The 17,583-nt window shown below is 37.5% G+C and overlaps 2 protein-coding genes across 2 annotated transcripts in view; both read left to right on the plus strand.

The window, feature by feature from the left end:
- Positions 1-17,583, plus strand: part of DYM (dymeclin) — a 613,994-nt gene that overhangs the window by 358,059 nt on the left and 238,352 nt on the right.
- On the plus strand, positions 4,290-4,838 carry LOC122737039 (40S ribosomal protein S14-like). Its single transcript, XM_043979457.1, has one exon. The coding sequence runs from the start codon at positions 4,290-4,292 to the stop codon at positions 4,836-4,838; it is 549 nt and encodes a 182-aa protein (XP_043835392.1).

The raw sequence follows: 17,583 nt of genomic DNA on the forward strand, positions 1-17,583 counted from the left end.
AGCATCAAGTGTCTGAGGCCGGATTTGAACTCAGGTCTCCTCCTGAATCCAGGGTCGATGTTTTATCCACTACTCCACCTAGCTGCCCCCAACAATCACTACTCTCAAGGAACTTTTTCTAATGGGGGAGATAAGAAGTAGATGACACATTATATTAGAGTGTAGAGCTTAGAACCAAAAAGACATAAATTAAAATCCTGTCCCAAACAATAGTTCTGTGACCCTGGGTAAGTCACTTGCCCTCTCTCTCCGCCACAAATTCTTCAATTAAAAAAAAAAAATGAGGGGTAGCTAGGTGGTGCAGTGGATAGAGCACTGGCCCTGGAGTCAGGAGTACCTGAGTTCAGATCTGGCCTCAGACACTTAACACTTACTAGCTGTGTGACCCTGGGCAAGTCACTTAACCCCAATTGCCTCACTAAAAAAAACAAAAACAAAACCAACAAAAAAAAATGAGAGAGGTTGGGTTTCCCCCAAGGTTTGGTCTATGCCCTCTTCTGTTCTCCCTCTTGATAATATCACCCTCACCAATGAATTCAACTATCATCTCTTTGTAGATGATTCACAGCTTATTTTATCCAGCCATCTCTCTGCAAATGAGTATTAGATCTATTTTTGCAGTTATAATCTTTCTGCTGACCTCCAGACTCTTATCTGCAACTGCCAATAGTATACCTCAAACTGGATGTTCTGTAGACACCTCAAAATAAATGTATCCAAAATTGAACCAGTTACCTTTCCTCAACAAATCATCTAGTCTTGAGGGGCAGTGCCAAGAAGGCAGAGTAAAGGTAGGTCTTTGCCTGAGCTCTCCCAAATTCCCCTTCAGATAATTTTAAAATAATACCTGAAAACAAATTCTGGGGCAGCAGAACCCACAAAAGGACAGGGTGAAACAATTTCTCAGGCCAAGACAACTTAGAAAGTCAGCAGGAAAGATCTGTTTCACTAAGGTGAGAATGGAGCTCATTATAGACAAGCCATGCCTTGGCAGGCTGGCAGTAAGCCTTGGGAGTATGTGCGTCTGAAGTAACAGAGGCAGCAGCTAGTAGTAATGTCAGCCCACAGATGGTAAGAGGGTCAGATTGATCAGAAGAAGATTACAGGAAACCCTTTGCTGTCACTGGGTGCAGGACTCTTGTCATGTCCATATATGGTTCCAGATCGTAGTCCCAGGATAAAAAGGAGCACTAGTGCTTACGGTCCCAGGAGATCAGAGACATTGGTCACAGTTCCATGGTGAAAAAGAATGTTTGTCATAACTCACTAATCAGAGCACAGTCAAGGAGAACAGTGACTACACCTTTCCTTAGATCATACCACCTTGGAAAATTTGGAAACTTACTAGCTCTGAAAACAGCAGCACAAAAAGCCTAAAACTCGAGACAGTGCCTCCACCCCAGGAGCAGGGTCCAACTTTAACATAAAATTAAAAGTCAAAAAATAAACTGGGAAAATGAGCAAACAACAACAATAACAAAAAAGAATTTGACCATTAAGAGTTACTGTGGTGACAGGGAAGATCAAACCACAAACCCAGAATAAGGCAACAAAATCAAAGCAGCTACATGCAAAGCTTTAAAGAGTAACCTGGTCACAGGTTGAAAATAATTCCTAGAAGAACTCAAAAAGGATTTAAAAAATCAAATTAGAGGGGCAGCTAGATGGTACAGTGGATAGAGCACCAGCCCTGGAGTCAGGAGTACCTGAGTTCAAATCTGGCCTCAGACACTTAACACTTACTAGCTGTGTGACCCTGGGCAAGTCACTTAACCCCAATTGCTTCACTTAAAAAAAAATCAAATTAGAGAGGTAGAGAGGGGAAATTGGGTAAAGAAATGAGAGTAATGTAAGAAAGTCATGGAAAAAAGAGTCAACATCTTGCTAAAAGAGGCACAAAAATTCATTGGAGAAAAGAACTCATTAAAAAGCAGAGTAGGCCAAAGAGGAAAGGAGGTACAAAACCTAACTGAAGAAAATAATTCCTTAAAAATTAGAATTGGCCAAGTGGAAGCCAGTGACTCCAGGAGACATCAAGAAACAAAACAAAATCAAAAGAATGAAAAAATTGAAGAAAATGTGAAATATTCCATTGGAAAAAATAACTGACATGAAAAATAGATCAAGGAGAGATAATCTAAGAAGTATTACACTGCCTGAAAATCATGATCCAAAAAAGAGCCTAAACATCATCTTTCAAGAAATTACCAAGGAAAACTGTTATGATATTCTAGAACCATTATAAAATATAAATTGAAAGAATCCACTGATCACCTCCTGAAAGACATCTCCAAATGATAACTCCCAAGAATATTCTAGCCAAATTCTAGAGCTCCCAGCTCCAGGAGAAAATATTGGAAGCAGCCAGAAAGAAACAGTTCATATATCATGGAGCCACAGTCAGGATCACACAAGATTTAGCAGCTTCTCCATTAAAAGATTAGAGGGCTTCAAATGTGATATTCTGGAGGGCAAAGAAGTTAGGATTATAGCCAAGAATAACCTACCCAGCAAAATGAGTATAATCCTTGGGGGGGGAGGGGAGGAATGGATATTTAATGAAATAGAAAATTTCTAAGCATTCCTGATGAAAAGACCAGAGCTAAATGGAAAATTTGACTTTCAAATACAAGATTCAAGAGAAGCATAAAAAGGTAAACAGGAAAGGGAACTCATAAGGGTTTCAATAAGGTTAAACTTTTTATATTCTTACATGGGAAGATGATACTTGTAACTCTTAATAACTTTATCATGACTAGGGTAGTTAGAAGAGGTATACATAAACAGAAGACATGGGTGTGAGTTGACTTTTATGAGATAATTTCAAAAAAATTAAGGGGTAAGAAAGAGGGATGCACTGGAAGAGGGAAGGGAGAGGTAGAATGGAGTAAATTATTCCACATAAAAGAAGAATGAAGAGTTTTACAGTGGAGAGAAAGGTGGGAGGGGCATGAGGGGGCAACACTTGAACCTTACTCTCATTTGAATTGGCCCAAAGAGGGAATAACATATATACCCAGTTGGATGTAGAAATCTATTTTGCCCTACAGGGAAATAGGAGGGGAAGGGGATAAAAGAAGTGGTTAGCTGATAGAAGGGAGGACAAGTTGAGGAGGCATTTTTGAGGAGAGAGAGGATGAAAGGAGAGCAAGAGAAGGATAAAGGAGGGTGCAAGGGGCTAAAATTCTAGCTATACTATCTAAAATCTAATTAAAAGCTTTAACAAGAGTATTTAAGTGTTTAAGTTTTTATTAAAGAGCATTAGGATCAGAGAGAAAGGTAAAAATCTAACTATTTCTAAGAGACCCCATCATCCAACCTGCCATGGCAAGGTCAGGAACCAAAAGAGGAAAAAGCCCTCTGCCAGCATCCGCTTCCTACTTCATGTCTTCCTCCCAGAAATGGGAAACTCCTCAAGTTGATTGGCTGGTAGCCTTGATAGACAGTACCCATGAGCAAATGTCACTTCCTGACACCAAGGACCTTGACCACATGGCTTGCCCTCAGACACCTTCTCCTCATGGCGGAGCTTTCCTACGCTAGCTCTCCAGCAGGTGGCGTCATTCCAATTGTTACAAGGGGAAGTAGAATGGAAGGAAATAAACAGTAATCATAACTGTGAATGTGAATGTGTTGAACTGACACATAAAACAGAAGTAAATGGTGCAGTAGATTAAAAACCAGAATCTGATAGTATGTTGTTTACAAGAAACACTTGAAACAGAAAAACACATATAGACTAGAAGAGGCTAGAGCAGAATCTATTATGTCTGAGCTGAAGTTTAAAGAAAAAAAAAAGCAGGAGTAGTAATCATGATCTCAGACTAAGCAAAAGCAAAAATAGATCTAATTTAAAAAGATAAGCAGAGAAACTACATTTTGCTAAAAGATACCATAAATAGTGAAGTAATGTCATTACTATACATACATATAAGCACCAAATGGTATAGCATCCAAATTCTTAAAGGAAAAGTTAATTGAGTTACAGGAGGAAATAGATAGTAAAACTACACCGTTAGGACCTTCAACTTTCCCCTCTCAGAACTAGATAAATCTCACCACAAAATAAACAAGAAAGAAGTTAAGAAACAAGAGTCAACAAGTGTCATCCAGCATTTCCTTGAAGTCTATAGTAAGGAGGAATTTTTTTTGTCTCCTGAGTTAGATGATTATGGAAATGTTGGCAAGACACCATTTCATGGATGGCCTTAATTGCTAGGCTAAGAGCTTTGAATGTTATTTTGTAGACATTTTGAGAGCCATTGAAGAGTTTTGAGTGCAGTTGTATCATGAGAGATGGGAGGCAAGGGGTTAGTATAAGCAGAAAGAATGGCCAGGAAGCTATTAGAATATATGAGGCACTTTCTGGTGTTGGAGCAGAAATAGCACCTCGCAAGGGGAAGGAAAAGAAGGAAGAGCAGGTCATCAGCCTTGGACCTCAGGTTGCAGAGGGAGAGAATGTGTTTGGTGTCTGTTATATTTTTGCTTCCTTCAATGACACCTTTGTCCACGTGACTGATCTGTCTGGCAAAGAAACCATTTGCCAAGTGACTGGTGGGATGAAGGTCAAGGCTGACAGAGATGAATCTTCTCCCTACGCTGCTATGTTGGCCACTCAGGACGTTGCCCAGAGATGTAAAGAACTAGGCATCACTGCCCTTCACATCAAACTTTGGGCCACAGGGGGATATAGGACTAAGACACCTGGCCCTGGTGCACAGTCAGCCCTGAGAGCCCTGGCACGTTCTGGAATGAAGATCGGGCGAATTGAGGATGTCACTCCAATCCCCTCTGACAGCACTCACAGAAAGGGTGGTTGCTGTGGTCGCTGTCTGTGAATATTGTTTGTTGGATTATTTTTGTCAATAAAAGCGTCACAATAAAAAAAAAAGAATATATGAGGCAGATTGCAGTGAGGGACTATATTAATGATTGGTGGAAGCGATGGGGGAAAATGGCAAAGACAGGTAAATGAGATATCATAAAGGCAGAATTATATGAGAGGTAAGAGAGAAAATAGATAAAAATGCCCCTGAGATGTCTAGGTAAGTAGTGACACCATTAAACAGAAATATGGAAGTCAGAAGGAGGAAAATGTTTGGGGCTAAGAGTGAACTGAGGATTTTAATTAATACAAAGAATAACAAAAAAAAGTTTGTTTTTTTTTAAGTGTTTGAAGTAAGAGCAAAGAAAGTATGTAGTGGAAAAATCTCCAAACTAGAGCCAGAACACTTATGGGGGTTTTATAGATGACAAGCTCAACATGAGTCAACAGCATGATGTGGCAATGAAAAAAACTAATATGATCTCAGAGTGTATCAAAAGGAGCATCTTGTCCAGAACACTGGAGGTGATCATCCTGCTATACTCTAACATATTCAGACCACATTGGAAGCAGCATATTCAGTCCTGTGTGTAACATTTTAGAAAGATCATTGTCTAGTTGGAATACATCCAAAGACAAACGGGAGGGTTGTATCCTCTCAATCAGTCTTGATGAGACAGATTCCATATAAGGACTGGTTGAAGGAACTAATGATGTTTAGCCTAGAAAAGAGAAGACTTAGGGAAACAAGATGATTGTCTTCAAGTAGATAAAGAGATATCTTCTGGAAGAGGGACCAGACTTGTACTTCTTAATCTGAATGGGCAGAATAGGAAACAATAGGTAGAAGTTACAGAAAGGCAGATTATGGTTTGATATAAGGAGAAATGTATTAGAGTTAATCCAAAAGTAGAATGTTCTAACTCAAGAGGCAAAAAATTCTTCCTTACTATAGGATTTCAAGGAAATGTTGGATGACACTTGTTGACTCTTGTTAAAAAGAGATTCTTGTTCAGAAATGAATTAGATGAGGGAGCAGCTAGGTGGCACAGTGAATAAAGCACCGGCCCTGTATTCAGGAGTACCTGAGTTCAAATCCGGCGTCAGACACTTGACACCTACTAGCTGTGTGACCCTGGGCAAGTCACTTAACCCTCATTGCCCCACAAAAAAACCCCCAAAAAGACATTTATTAAAAAGAAATTACATTCTTTTTTTTTTTTTTTAGTGAGGCAATTGGGGTTAAGTGACTTGCCCAGGGTCACACAGCTAGTTAAGTATTAAGTGTCTGAGGCCGGATTTGAACTCAGGTACTCCTAACTCCAGGGCCGGTGCTCTATCCACTGTGCCATCTAGCTGCCCCAAAAAGAAATTAATTAGATGAGATAGATACCCTTGGAGATCTCTTCCAACTCCAAGATTCTGCACTTCTGAGTCCTGTGTCCTCATCTATATACAGGATAGCACTATGAGGTAGGGGTGTAATTTAACCTTTCTGATTTTAATTTGCTTATTTTAATAATGAGGGGGTGGCTGAATTCTCAGGGTTTCTAAGTTGCCTTCCAATTGTAAGAGTCTATAAAATATCTTTGTGAAATACTTATTGCTATTCCTGTGTAGTAGATAATGTAATGGTAACAGCTGACAGAAGGAAGGCAAAATCACTCAACTCCTATTTTGCTTTCTTCTCTAAAAGGAGGACAATCTTCAAATTGAAAGGGATTTTTGAATGTTGTTAAGAGAATTGAGTGAGGTTATAGAAAAAGAGCACCTAGGTGCGTTAAAGCAATTCAAGTCTCCGAGTCCAGTTGAATGACATCTTAGAATATTGAAAGAACTTGAAGATGTGATTGCAGAACTACTGTAAATAGTCTCTATGTAATCACAAAGAAAGGAAATGATGTTAGAAGTTTAGAGATTCCAGTTTCCAAAAAGGGAAACAGTGTAGGTCTTAGAAGCTGCCTATCATAAGCTCTACACCAATTCAAAAATTATTAAACTGATACATGTGTATACTTTTTACTTTTTTTTCCCCCTCAGGGCAATGGGGGTTAAGTGACTTGCCCAGGGTCACACAGCCAGTAAGTGGCAAGTGTCTGAGGCCAGATTTGAACTCAGGAACTCCTGAATCCAGGGCCAGTGCTTTATCCACTGCGCCACCTAGCCACCCCCACACGTGTATACTTTTTAAAAAAGAGAATAAGCCTAAGTACACATGAGTTTACTAGCAACAAATCCCACAAAAATGGACTTTTCTTTTGGACGGTATTACTTGAGTGGTAGATTAGGGGAAGAACATTGTGTGTGTGTGTCTGTGTGTGTGTGTGTGTGTGAGAGAGAGAGAGAGAGAGAGAGTAAGAGAGTGTGAGAGAGAGATATGTCAGAATATAGACTTCAGAAAAGAGATTGAAGAAGAAAGTAATGAAGTCAGGGGAAAACTATTCACCAGATAATAAGAAATTGTTTTCAACTACAAAATGTGCCCATCTGGAAGGGATCAGAACTACCAATTCATGGAACTACTATCTATCTGTCTCAGATGCACAGAATGTATGTGGCAACTCTTTATGTCTGCTATCCAACAATGAAATGAAAAAAGAAAGCCAAGTTGATAAAACACCAGCTCTGGATTCAGGAGGACCTGAGTTCAAATGTGACCTCAGACACTTGGCACTTACTAGCCGTGTGACCCTGGGCAAGTCACTTAACCCTCATTGCCCCACAAAAAAAAAAAAAAAAGCCAGCTGAAGGGAAATATAAGAAGAAAGTAAAAGGTCTTTGGATAATTCTTAACCTGAACAAGATCTTAAGAGAGGATGCTCTCTAATCCAAACCCTTCATTTTGCAAATGAGGGAAGTGAAGCCAGCATAAATGAAGTGGCTTGTCAAAGATCTGACATGAATAAGTAGCAGGCCCAAGGTTGAAACCTAAACTGGGCAGACCTCAAGTCCTGTTCCCTTTCTACTACATAATATAATAGTACTATACTGTTGTTTGTCATTCCTTTTCAAAGAGAACCAATGGTATCAGAGGTGATATCTTGACTTTTTTATGAATTGGATTAAAGTGAGGCAAAGTTGCACGAAGTCATCAGCCTAACTCTTTTTTTTCTTTTTTTCTTTTTTTCTTTTTTTCTTTTTTTTTGGGTGCGGCAGTGAGGGTTAAGTGTCTTGCCCAGAGTCACACAGCTAGTAAGTGTCAAGTATTTGAGGCCGGATTTGGACTCAGATCCTCCTCAATCCAGGGCCAGTGCTCTATCCACTGTGCCACCTAGTTGCCTCCTCACTCTCTTTTTCTAAGTCATCAAAGTCCAGTGGCAGGACAAAAGTCAAGACAACTGATGGTGGCCTGGATGCAGTGGGTGACCTTGGTGTCTTCAATGACTCAAAAAGCTCTAAGTGCCCCACAGAGCCTGCTTCAGCCTCCTTCACGGCCATTGGAACAAATCTGCCCATTCTACTGGGGAAAGTCTTCATTTACATGTAGATATTTCCGTAACTCACCAACAAGGTTGAGGCCTGTTGGTTACCCTCAACCTGGTTTAGCCTCTCTGCCAAGACAGTTTTACCAGGTTGTGGCCACTATGCATGCTATAGCTTCTTGGAGACACAGGTGAGTTACCAGGGTGGATGAGCAGCCCTGAAAAGGGCACAGCAAGCCCTCACAATCAGAGGTGCTAGTTCTCCCTGAACACCCCATACACCTCATACAGTTGTATACTATTGTACATACATGTTACATATAAATTAACACCCTCTAATTGATCTTTAATTGTGGTTTTGAGCTTTTTAGAGAGAGAAAAAATTATTTAGATGTCTGTTATTACTTTTATTGCTACAATAACATGTGATTTCTTCAATGTGAGGATCTCCTTCCACCTTTGTTAACTCTGTAACTGATACTATTAGAGTATAATAGTGTAATGACTAGATTGAGGAAGCTTGTAGTTCAAGTCCTGCCACAGAGACTTCTCAGTTGTGTGAGCCTGGGCAAGAAACTTGAACTCTCCTATCCTTTGTTTGCTCATCTCTAAAATGGAGATAATCGGGGCAGCTAGGTGGCGCAGTGGATAAAGCACTGGCCCTGGATTCAGGAGAACCTGAGTTCAAATCCAGCCTCAGACACTTGACACTTACTGGCTGTGTGACCCTGGGCAAGTTACTTAACCCTCATTGCCCTGCCCCCCCCCAAAAAAAATGGAGATAATCATAGTTCTCACCTCACAAGGTTGGTATGAGAATCAAATGAGCCAGCATATGTAAAATGTTTTTCAAACCTTGAAATGCTTTATAAATACTAATTGTTGCTGTTATTATTATTATTATTTTAGAACTTTACCTTAAGCAGTGATGTCAAACAAGTAGAACTGGAGAACACTAAACTGTACATGAAAATTCCTATGGGCTAAATATCGATTTAGTTTTCAAATGTAATGTCTTCTCTGTTTTACTGTATTTTATTTTTTTTTGTTAAATATCTCCCAGTTACATTTTAATCTGGTTTGGACCACAGGCCACTTGTGTTGACACCTCTGGCCTGGGGTACTGGGTGGTTAAGTAACTTACTTGCTGGTGTTCGCACAGCTGGTATGTGTTAGAACCAATAGAAATTAGGTCTTCCTGACTGTATCCACTATGCCACACACTCACTGTATTTTAGTATAAAATAAAAATTACAAGATGTTTTATTTAAATAACCTTATACAAAGATCATTCCTAGGCAACATTTTTAGATTTTTTTTTCCAGTGGACTTGAGCACTGTTTTAATAGGATATGTTTTCATAAATTGATTTAGTTGGAAATGACAAGATTTAAAAACATTTCAGATCTATACATTGCATAATCCTGGAAATTTTGTTCAGGAAAAAGACATGAAGGAGATTTTGTTTTTCTCTTTTAAAGACAGTCTCATTCTTAAGAAATAGCAAATGTTTTTAATGGGATGACTCCAGACCACATTTACTGATTTCCCAGGCTCTGATTTTCCTGATTTTCCAGACATTAACTATAAAGGTCAAATTGACATCTTAGAGCTTTAGTATTGAATCTCACTATATTAAGATTCATGTTGTTTTGTTTATCAGAAGGAAACTTTGACTTGTATCTACTTTCTCTATTTTGGATAAAAAATGAAATGCATGTCATAACCCTTTTTTTTTTCTTCAAAACACTGATTCAGTTTTTCAAGTATAGTTTCTATTGTTTAAGTATCCTTGCATTCCTTTGGTAGGCTTAGTGCCCAACCCGTTATTAATGCCAAAAAGAAGGAGCTGCTTTAAAAGGGAGCAGAGGAGATGTGGGGGAAGGGCAGGTTAAGTTTATTTTCACCAGCCTTTTCTGCTTCCTAGGCATTTTCCTGATGAAATTGGACCTGAAGTTTCCCTTGAATAAAAAAAAAGATTTGCTACAGAAAATTGAACCTGTGTTTAGTTTTTACCTATGAATTTAATTTATCCTTTTCCTAAGCATGGCAAGTTATTTTTAATAAATATAACAGCATAAAAAAATTTTTAAAATATAACAGCATTAATCTGAAAGTTTTTTATCTCTAATTACAGATTTCATTGATCAAAAAACAGAATTTCTCTTCACAGTCCTCCATCTATAAAATGGGAATGATTATTCCCAATATTTAATTCATGGAGATATTGTGAGGACAAAATAAGATAAAATATGTACTTGTACATTCAACAAAGTCTTCCATGATTTTCTTAAGGATAAAGGGGTGAACTGTGAACTGAGTTATAGTGCTGTTATATGGATTTGTAACTGGCTAAATAAATATTCAAAAAATGTTCATTGACAGCTTTGACAATCTACTGGGCACCTAGGTGGCACAGTGGATAGAGTGGGGGTCCTGGAGTCAGAAAGATTTATTTTCCTGAGTTCAAATCTGACCCAGACACTTACTAGCTATGTGACAATAATGGAATTAGATGAATTCAAAACTATTTTGATTGTTGTTGTTCGGTCATTTTGGTCATGTCCAACTCTTTGTGACCCCATTTGGGGTTTTCTTGGCAAAGATACAGGAATGGTTTGCCATTTCCTTTTCCAACTCATTTTACAGATAAAGAAAACTGAGGCAAACAGGGTTAAAAGACTTGCCTAAGGTCAAATAAAAAATAGCTATCATTGGTACATATGCTACACTGATGTGCTTTTTTCCTCACCATGGCTTTGTATGGGTCTTCCCATATTTCCTTATTATATGCTTCATATGTGTCTTTATGCCACAATAATACTGTACCACATTAATATACCACAATGTTTTCAGCCTTTTCTGTAGTGTAGTGGGAAGGAAACTGGACTGAAAGTCAGGAAAATCAGTTTCTAGATGGTATCCCTCTGGCAACTGGATGGGAAAGCAGGTATAGCACTGGGATTGGAATCAGAAAGACTCATCTTCCTGAATTCAAATCTGGCTTCAGACACTCACTAGCTGTGTGACCCCAGGCAAGTCACTTAACCCTGTTTGCCTCAGTTTCTTCATCTGTAAAATGAGCTGGAGAAGGAAGTGACAAAACACTACAGTCAGTATCCTTGTTAAGAAAACCTCGAATGGGGTCACACAGAGTTGGACACAACTGAACAAACAACAAGCAAACAATTCACATAGGAGGTTTCAATTAATGTTTGTTAAATTGAATCTGAAGGGAGATTTCCAGTATGTTCTAATATTATTCAGTCTTTGGCCCTATCTAGTTTAACACTTGCATTAAAGACTTAGATACATTTATCCAAACTTTTTTAAAGACAGGCTTAAAATATTTGAAGATGACATAAAGCTAGAAGGGATAATTTATTATGGAAAGGACAGAATACTTAAGTGAATCTGAGGTCTCACTGATGAAGCGACTCCCTCTAAGGGTGTAAATCACAACCCATCTGTATCATCTCATCCTATTCATCTCTTGTCATGTGCTCTCATAAACTCTCCATAGGGAATTCACAGACTAAGTCTTAGAAAAGAATTGAACAGGATAGAATTCTGGAGCCAACCCAACAAGATGAATTGTAATACTTAATGGCATATATTGGAATAGAATTAAACAATTTTCTTATTACTTTCTCATACTGTATTACCCTCAATATTCACAAAACTTCCCAAAAGTCAACCAGGTAGGCAGCGTTATTCCTTTTTTGTAGAAGTAGAAATAGAGGATCAAAGAAATTAACAATCTTCACTCTCAATTTATTCATATGACAAACTAGTCATATGACTAATAGTAGAACAGCCTAAATATTAGAACTTAGGGCTTCTGACAACTAATTTGATGTGCTTTATACAGTATGTTACAAGGTCCTGGATTTGAGTTGAAGGAAACCAAACAAGTATAGCATGACGGTACATCTAATTTGACAGGATTTCATAATAAAAAAAAATCTTAGGGTTTTGGTTGACCACAGCACAATATAATCAAAAAGTGGGAAGCAGTTGCTAAACAGACTAATGTAGCCTTAGGCTCCTTCAAGAGAAGCATATTGTCCAAATAATGAGAGGTAATATTGCCGTTGGCTTAGTACACCCATTAGACCACATCTGAGATATTGTGTACATTTCTGAGGGCCACATTTTAAGGAAAATATTAACAAACTAGCAAAAATTCTTAACAAGGATGATGAGAAGTCCAGAAACTATCTTATAAGAGGAATGATTGAATAAACCCAAGTATATTTCTTTAAGGTAGTGAAGAGAAGATTCAAGGAAAGCATGGCAGATGTCTTCAGATATCTAATGAATCATGAAGTAGAGAAAGAAGCAGGCTTGTTTGGTGTTGCTCTGGAGAGTGGAATTGAGACCAGTGTTACAAGGAAGCAAAAAGAGTCATTTCAACCTAGTGGGTAGAAGATTGGCCAAAGAATTGTGAAGTCAAGTCAGCAAGCATTTATTAAGTACTTATTATGTGGCAGGCACTATGATGAGTTCTGGGAATACAAATACCAAGCAAAACAACAGTCCTTACCCTCAAGGAGCTTATATTTTGATCAGGGAAGAAAGTATTTAAAAAGAAGCTGAAAAGGTAGGGAGGAGAGAGAACAGATACTGGGGAGTTTGGCAGGCAAGAAACATAGTAGAGAAGATCAGCAGATAACTTCTGAGACTCCAGACAGCTCGCTAAGATCCTAAATTTCAGATAAATTGACAATCTGCATTGGTAGAGGGAGTTTGGGCACCTGAAGTTCCTGATAAAAATAAAAACCACAGGTGATGGAAGGAATATATGAGCTTCAGTGTGCTACCTTCCTTTCAATGGAGATATTCAGGTTGATTCTGGATGACTATCTTTTAGGGATATTATAAGAAAGGGTTTTTGTATTGGATATTTTTGGACATTATCTGGCACCATGACTTTACAGCTTTGTAGACATGCTAGAGTCTCAGGCACTGCCCTGGACGTAGATATTCTTTTGCTCATTATGTTAATGGTAACTCAACTTTTTGTTGCATATTTATCCAGTTTCCTTTTTTTGTTGTTGTTGGTTGGTTTCTTTTGACCTCACAGGCAACCAAAAATATTCCAAATGCTCACCATTCATAAATTCTCTCTATCCTCTAATAACTGTGCTTCACAAGTCTCTATAGTGTAGTTTTTCGATTCATGCTGAATTTTTTATTGTTGAAGTTAGACAAAACTTTAGCAATTCCTTCCATTCTTAAAATTCTGTAATTCAACTGTGAGTTTTGTGAGAATAAAGACAGTATGGCACTGTTGTCCTTATTTTTGTAGTTGTACCTTAAAAATATTTGAAAATATGTTATGAATAATTTGCTAAGCTACTTTTTTTTTCATTTTTATTCATTTTCATGAGGAATACCTCTCTAGGGAAGGGAGAGATGTAGAGGAATATTTTTGAAAATGAAGATAATAGGGGCAGCTAGGTGGCACAGTGGATAGAGCACTGGCCCTGGCATCAGGAGGACCTGAGTTTAAATCCAGCCTCAGACACTTGACAATTTTCTAGCTGTGTGACCCTGGGCAAGTCACTAACCCCAATTGTCTCACCAAAAACAAACAAACAAACCAACAAAACAAAACAAATATATGATTAAATCAATAGACACAGAAAATGAAGATAATATATAAACAAAAGATTAATTTTAAAACTTTAAAGGAAAAAAGAAAATATTGTATTGATTTAAAGTGGATCCTTTAAAAAAAAACTTAATTAAAACCTTGCTGAAAACATGTATTAACTTATAATGTTCTATGAGCCTAATAGACCCTTATAAATATCATTTGGTAATGAAAACATTGTATTAAAAGCTAATTTTTAATGCCATGGACTATTATATTAAGACATTCCAATCGATTTGTGATATGAATTCAGAATGACAATTTCAATTTACATATTTGCCTGAATTAGTAATTGAGCCAACTTTACCAGTATTGCAGTGAATACATAACTGTGAAAAGAAACACCCATAATGAATTACATACCATTTTCATCAACAATATTAGTTCCATATTATCATAAAAACATAGATTTGGAGCTGAAAGGAACCTCAGAGGTCATCTTATCCAATATCCTCATTTCTTGATATAATAAAAAATGCAATTAATATTAAATTAAAATGAATCAGCATTTAAACATTCATTTGTATTTTTCTAAGAAAAACACTTGGGAGTGTTTGAAAGTTTAATAGATATTTGCTTTAAAAAAGTTGAAATACAGCAGATTGAGTCTTTAAAAAAACAACTCAATATATCTTAAATCTTCTTATTTGAGAAATAATTATTTACTAGGTAAGTTGGGCTAGTCATCATCTAAGTGGTACAGTGGCTAGAGTGCTGGGCCTGGAATCAGGAAGACCTGAGTTCAAATCTGTCTCAGACACTTCCTAGCTATATGACTCTGGACAAGTCACTTAATCCTGTTGACCTCAGTGTCCTTTTTAGGAAAATGAGCTAGAGAAAGAAATGGCAAAACACTCTAGTATCTTTGCTAAGCAAACCCAAAACAGGATCAGGAAGAGTTGCATATGATTGAAATGACCCAACAACAATAATTTGGTCTAGAGATGAAAAAAGTATTGGACCAAGAGTTCAGGGCAATTTTTTCTATATGAGGAAATAGGTATTGTAGGAAAAAGAACACTGGGTTTGAGATTGGATGACCTGGTTCAGAACTCAGGACTGCCGTTTACCTTAGTGAATTTGACCTTGGCCAGGTCACTTAATCTCTAAGCCTCACTTTCCTCTTCTACAAAATGAAGTCCAATAAAATCTCAGGTTTTTTCCTTAGCTTGATCCTATGACATATGAAATTGGTTTATCCTATTTAAAAGTATAAAATGCTTTCCTGATGTAAAGTTCTTTTTACCGGATCTTAAGAAAGGTAGAAAACACGTAATACATTTTCTGAAGATCTCCATCATTCTTATGATTCTGTTTCTCCAGATTTTAATTTTCGTAAGAGAAAGGATTATGAGGCAGTAAGGGTTAAAAGTATCCTAGGGTAGACAGTTCATATGATTAAAAAGCTCATCAAGCTGAACTATAGACACACTTCAAATAAAAATGCTGTTCAGTACTTTACATGGGATGAGTATGATATCTCAGTAATGAGAGAGATTTGTTAAAATTTGTTTCTCATATCAGAACTGTACAGGGTTAAGCATAGAGAAATATGTACAAATAATTATATGAGATTCAAAAGTAGTTCTAAAAAAGCAAGTTATAATATTCCTTCAAGTTTTATAATGCAACTTGGAACCAAACTGATTTTTAATGAAGCAGGAGAAGCCACTCTGTCTCTCCTCTGCCTGTTAACTGCCTGGGCCTTTTGGAGTCTTAATCCCCAGTCCACAGGAACAATGCAGGAAGCACTTTATTTACATAGTCCTAAGAATATTAAACCAGGAAGGAGGCAAGACCAAAGAGTTGAACTGCAGCTCAATGTTAAAGAGGTAATTAATGCTGCATAATTTCATCTTGGTTTAAAGGATTTTTAACCAGCCAGTCAGCATTTTAAAATTTCTTTATCTAGTGTTTCCTCTTTATACTTGTTTATGTGATTGATATAGTCAAATTAATTTAAATGTCTAAATATTGTCTATATATGGAAATTTGCAGATATCAACTGTTTGGACTATTATCTCTTTTGAGATAAGCAGATTTTTAAAATTATGCCCATGTATAAATGAGTTCTTCTGTCTTTCATAATTATCAAAGCAAGGTTCTCCAAGATTGAATGTCTCAAGAGGATCATTTAATATCTTCGTTGTTTATTTATTCTGCTTATCAGCCAGACAGCACATTTGCATTGCTAACATAGACCTATTTCAAAATGCAGTTGGTTTTGAATGTCCTGAAATGGTTCTTGTACCAGGAGTAGATCTGAATAAAATAATATTTCTAATATCTCATGTGCATTTATGTATTATGTATGTATACAGAGAGAAAAACACAGAGACAGTGCTTTCTAAGAACTTTCACAAACATTTCATCTGATCCTTTCATAGACTATGAAACTGAGGCTGAACGTAGAAGTATCTTGCTTCCAGAGCCTGAATCAGAACCCAGATCTTTTTCACCCAGTGTTCTTTCCTGCCCCAATGGGCCAGTTTCCCCATGTGGAATACTGATATTCAGAATATACACAAGAGATAGTGGCTTCATTAATTTTGCCCAGATGCTCTTGTCTTTAACAATGGCACCAACATATCCCTTTTAACTTTATTTCTTTTTCTAAAATCACTTATTTGCTTTCTTTTAGCATCATGCACTGGTGGCACAAGAACTTTCTAGATGTAAAACATTAATTAGTTTCTGAAAGGAAATATCCTCTCTTTCTGTTTTTCTCCCTTCACCCTTGTCTTTCAGTTATACCTGCCGCCACTTGCGGAGATATGTCTCTGTCCTGGACAAACTGTATTTCCCCCACTCTCACTGCTCCACGCTGCAGCATTGCTTCTCGACCCTCAGTGACAATGGAGAGGAACTCCTGTCTTTTAACGTTGCTCTCACATACTCAGATCCTATGCTTCCAGGTTATTAACCTCTGCTGTCCATTGACTGCATGCTGCATGCTCTGTGGGATGGATCTTTGCATGCTTTTAAGGGAACAGATGATAATTAATGATTAAAGGGGGAGATTTTTAAGTTAATTCTAGCTGATATGAATAATGACCAGATTTTGCTTCCTTAGAATGTAGCACTGAGTACTTCATTGCCATGCTTCACAGTACAGAGAAAAACATTTAGTCTCAGCATATCATACATACATATACATATATATGTGTATGTGTATATATGTGTGCACAGATGTATTTTCCAGAATTTTCATGCATTGGCACCATTTCGAAGTTCTTTGATAATGCTCATAAAGAACAGAATTACCCCTATCTATCTGCATTTTAAAATGGACTCTACAACTAATAGTAATTGCAGTCTTATTTTGAACTATGTACCTGGCCCAGAGAGCATGCCTATTAGCTAATAGCAAGACTCCATTCCCTGATGGAACTAATAAGGTTGAGCAGATTTGATGTATAGGAATGAAGAAATGGTCGTTTGGTTTCTTGCATTTCCTATTCATTTAATTTTCATACAGATCACTTATAAAGAGCGATGGCTTGGAAGGATTTAAATCAGGAGTATTGATGGTGGGAAACATGAACAAATATGAGACAAGCCATCAAACTCAAACACCAGAGAAAATCAGCACCTCCAGTGTAGTGTTGCATGTGCCAGAAGAGAGCAGCACTATGGCATTAATGCATTGTCCTTTGTAGATAACATTTTAATAAGCA

This window comes from Dromiciops gliroides, chromosome 1 (assembly GCF_019393635.1).
Source record: "Dromiciops gliroides isolate mDroGli1 chromosome 1, mDroGli1.pri, whole genome shotgun sequence".
Taxonomy (NCBI): Eukaryota; Metazoa; Chordata; class Mammalia; order Microbiotheria; family Microbiotheriidae; genus Dromiciops; species Dromiciops gliroides.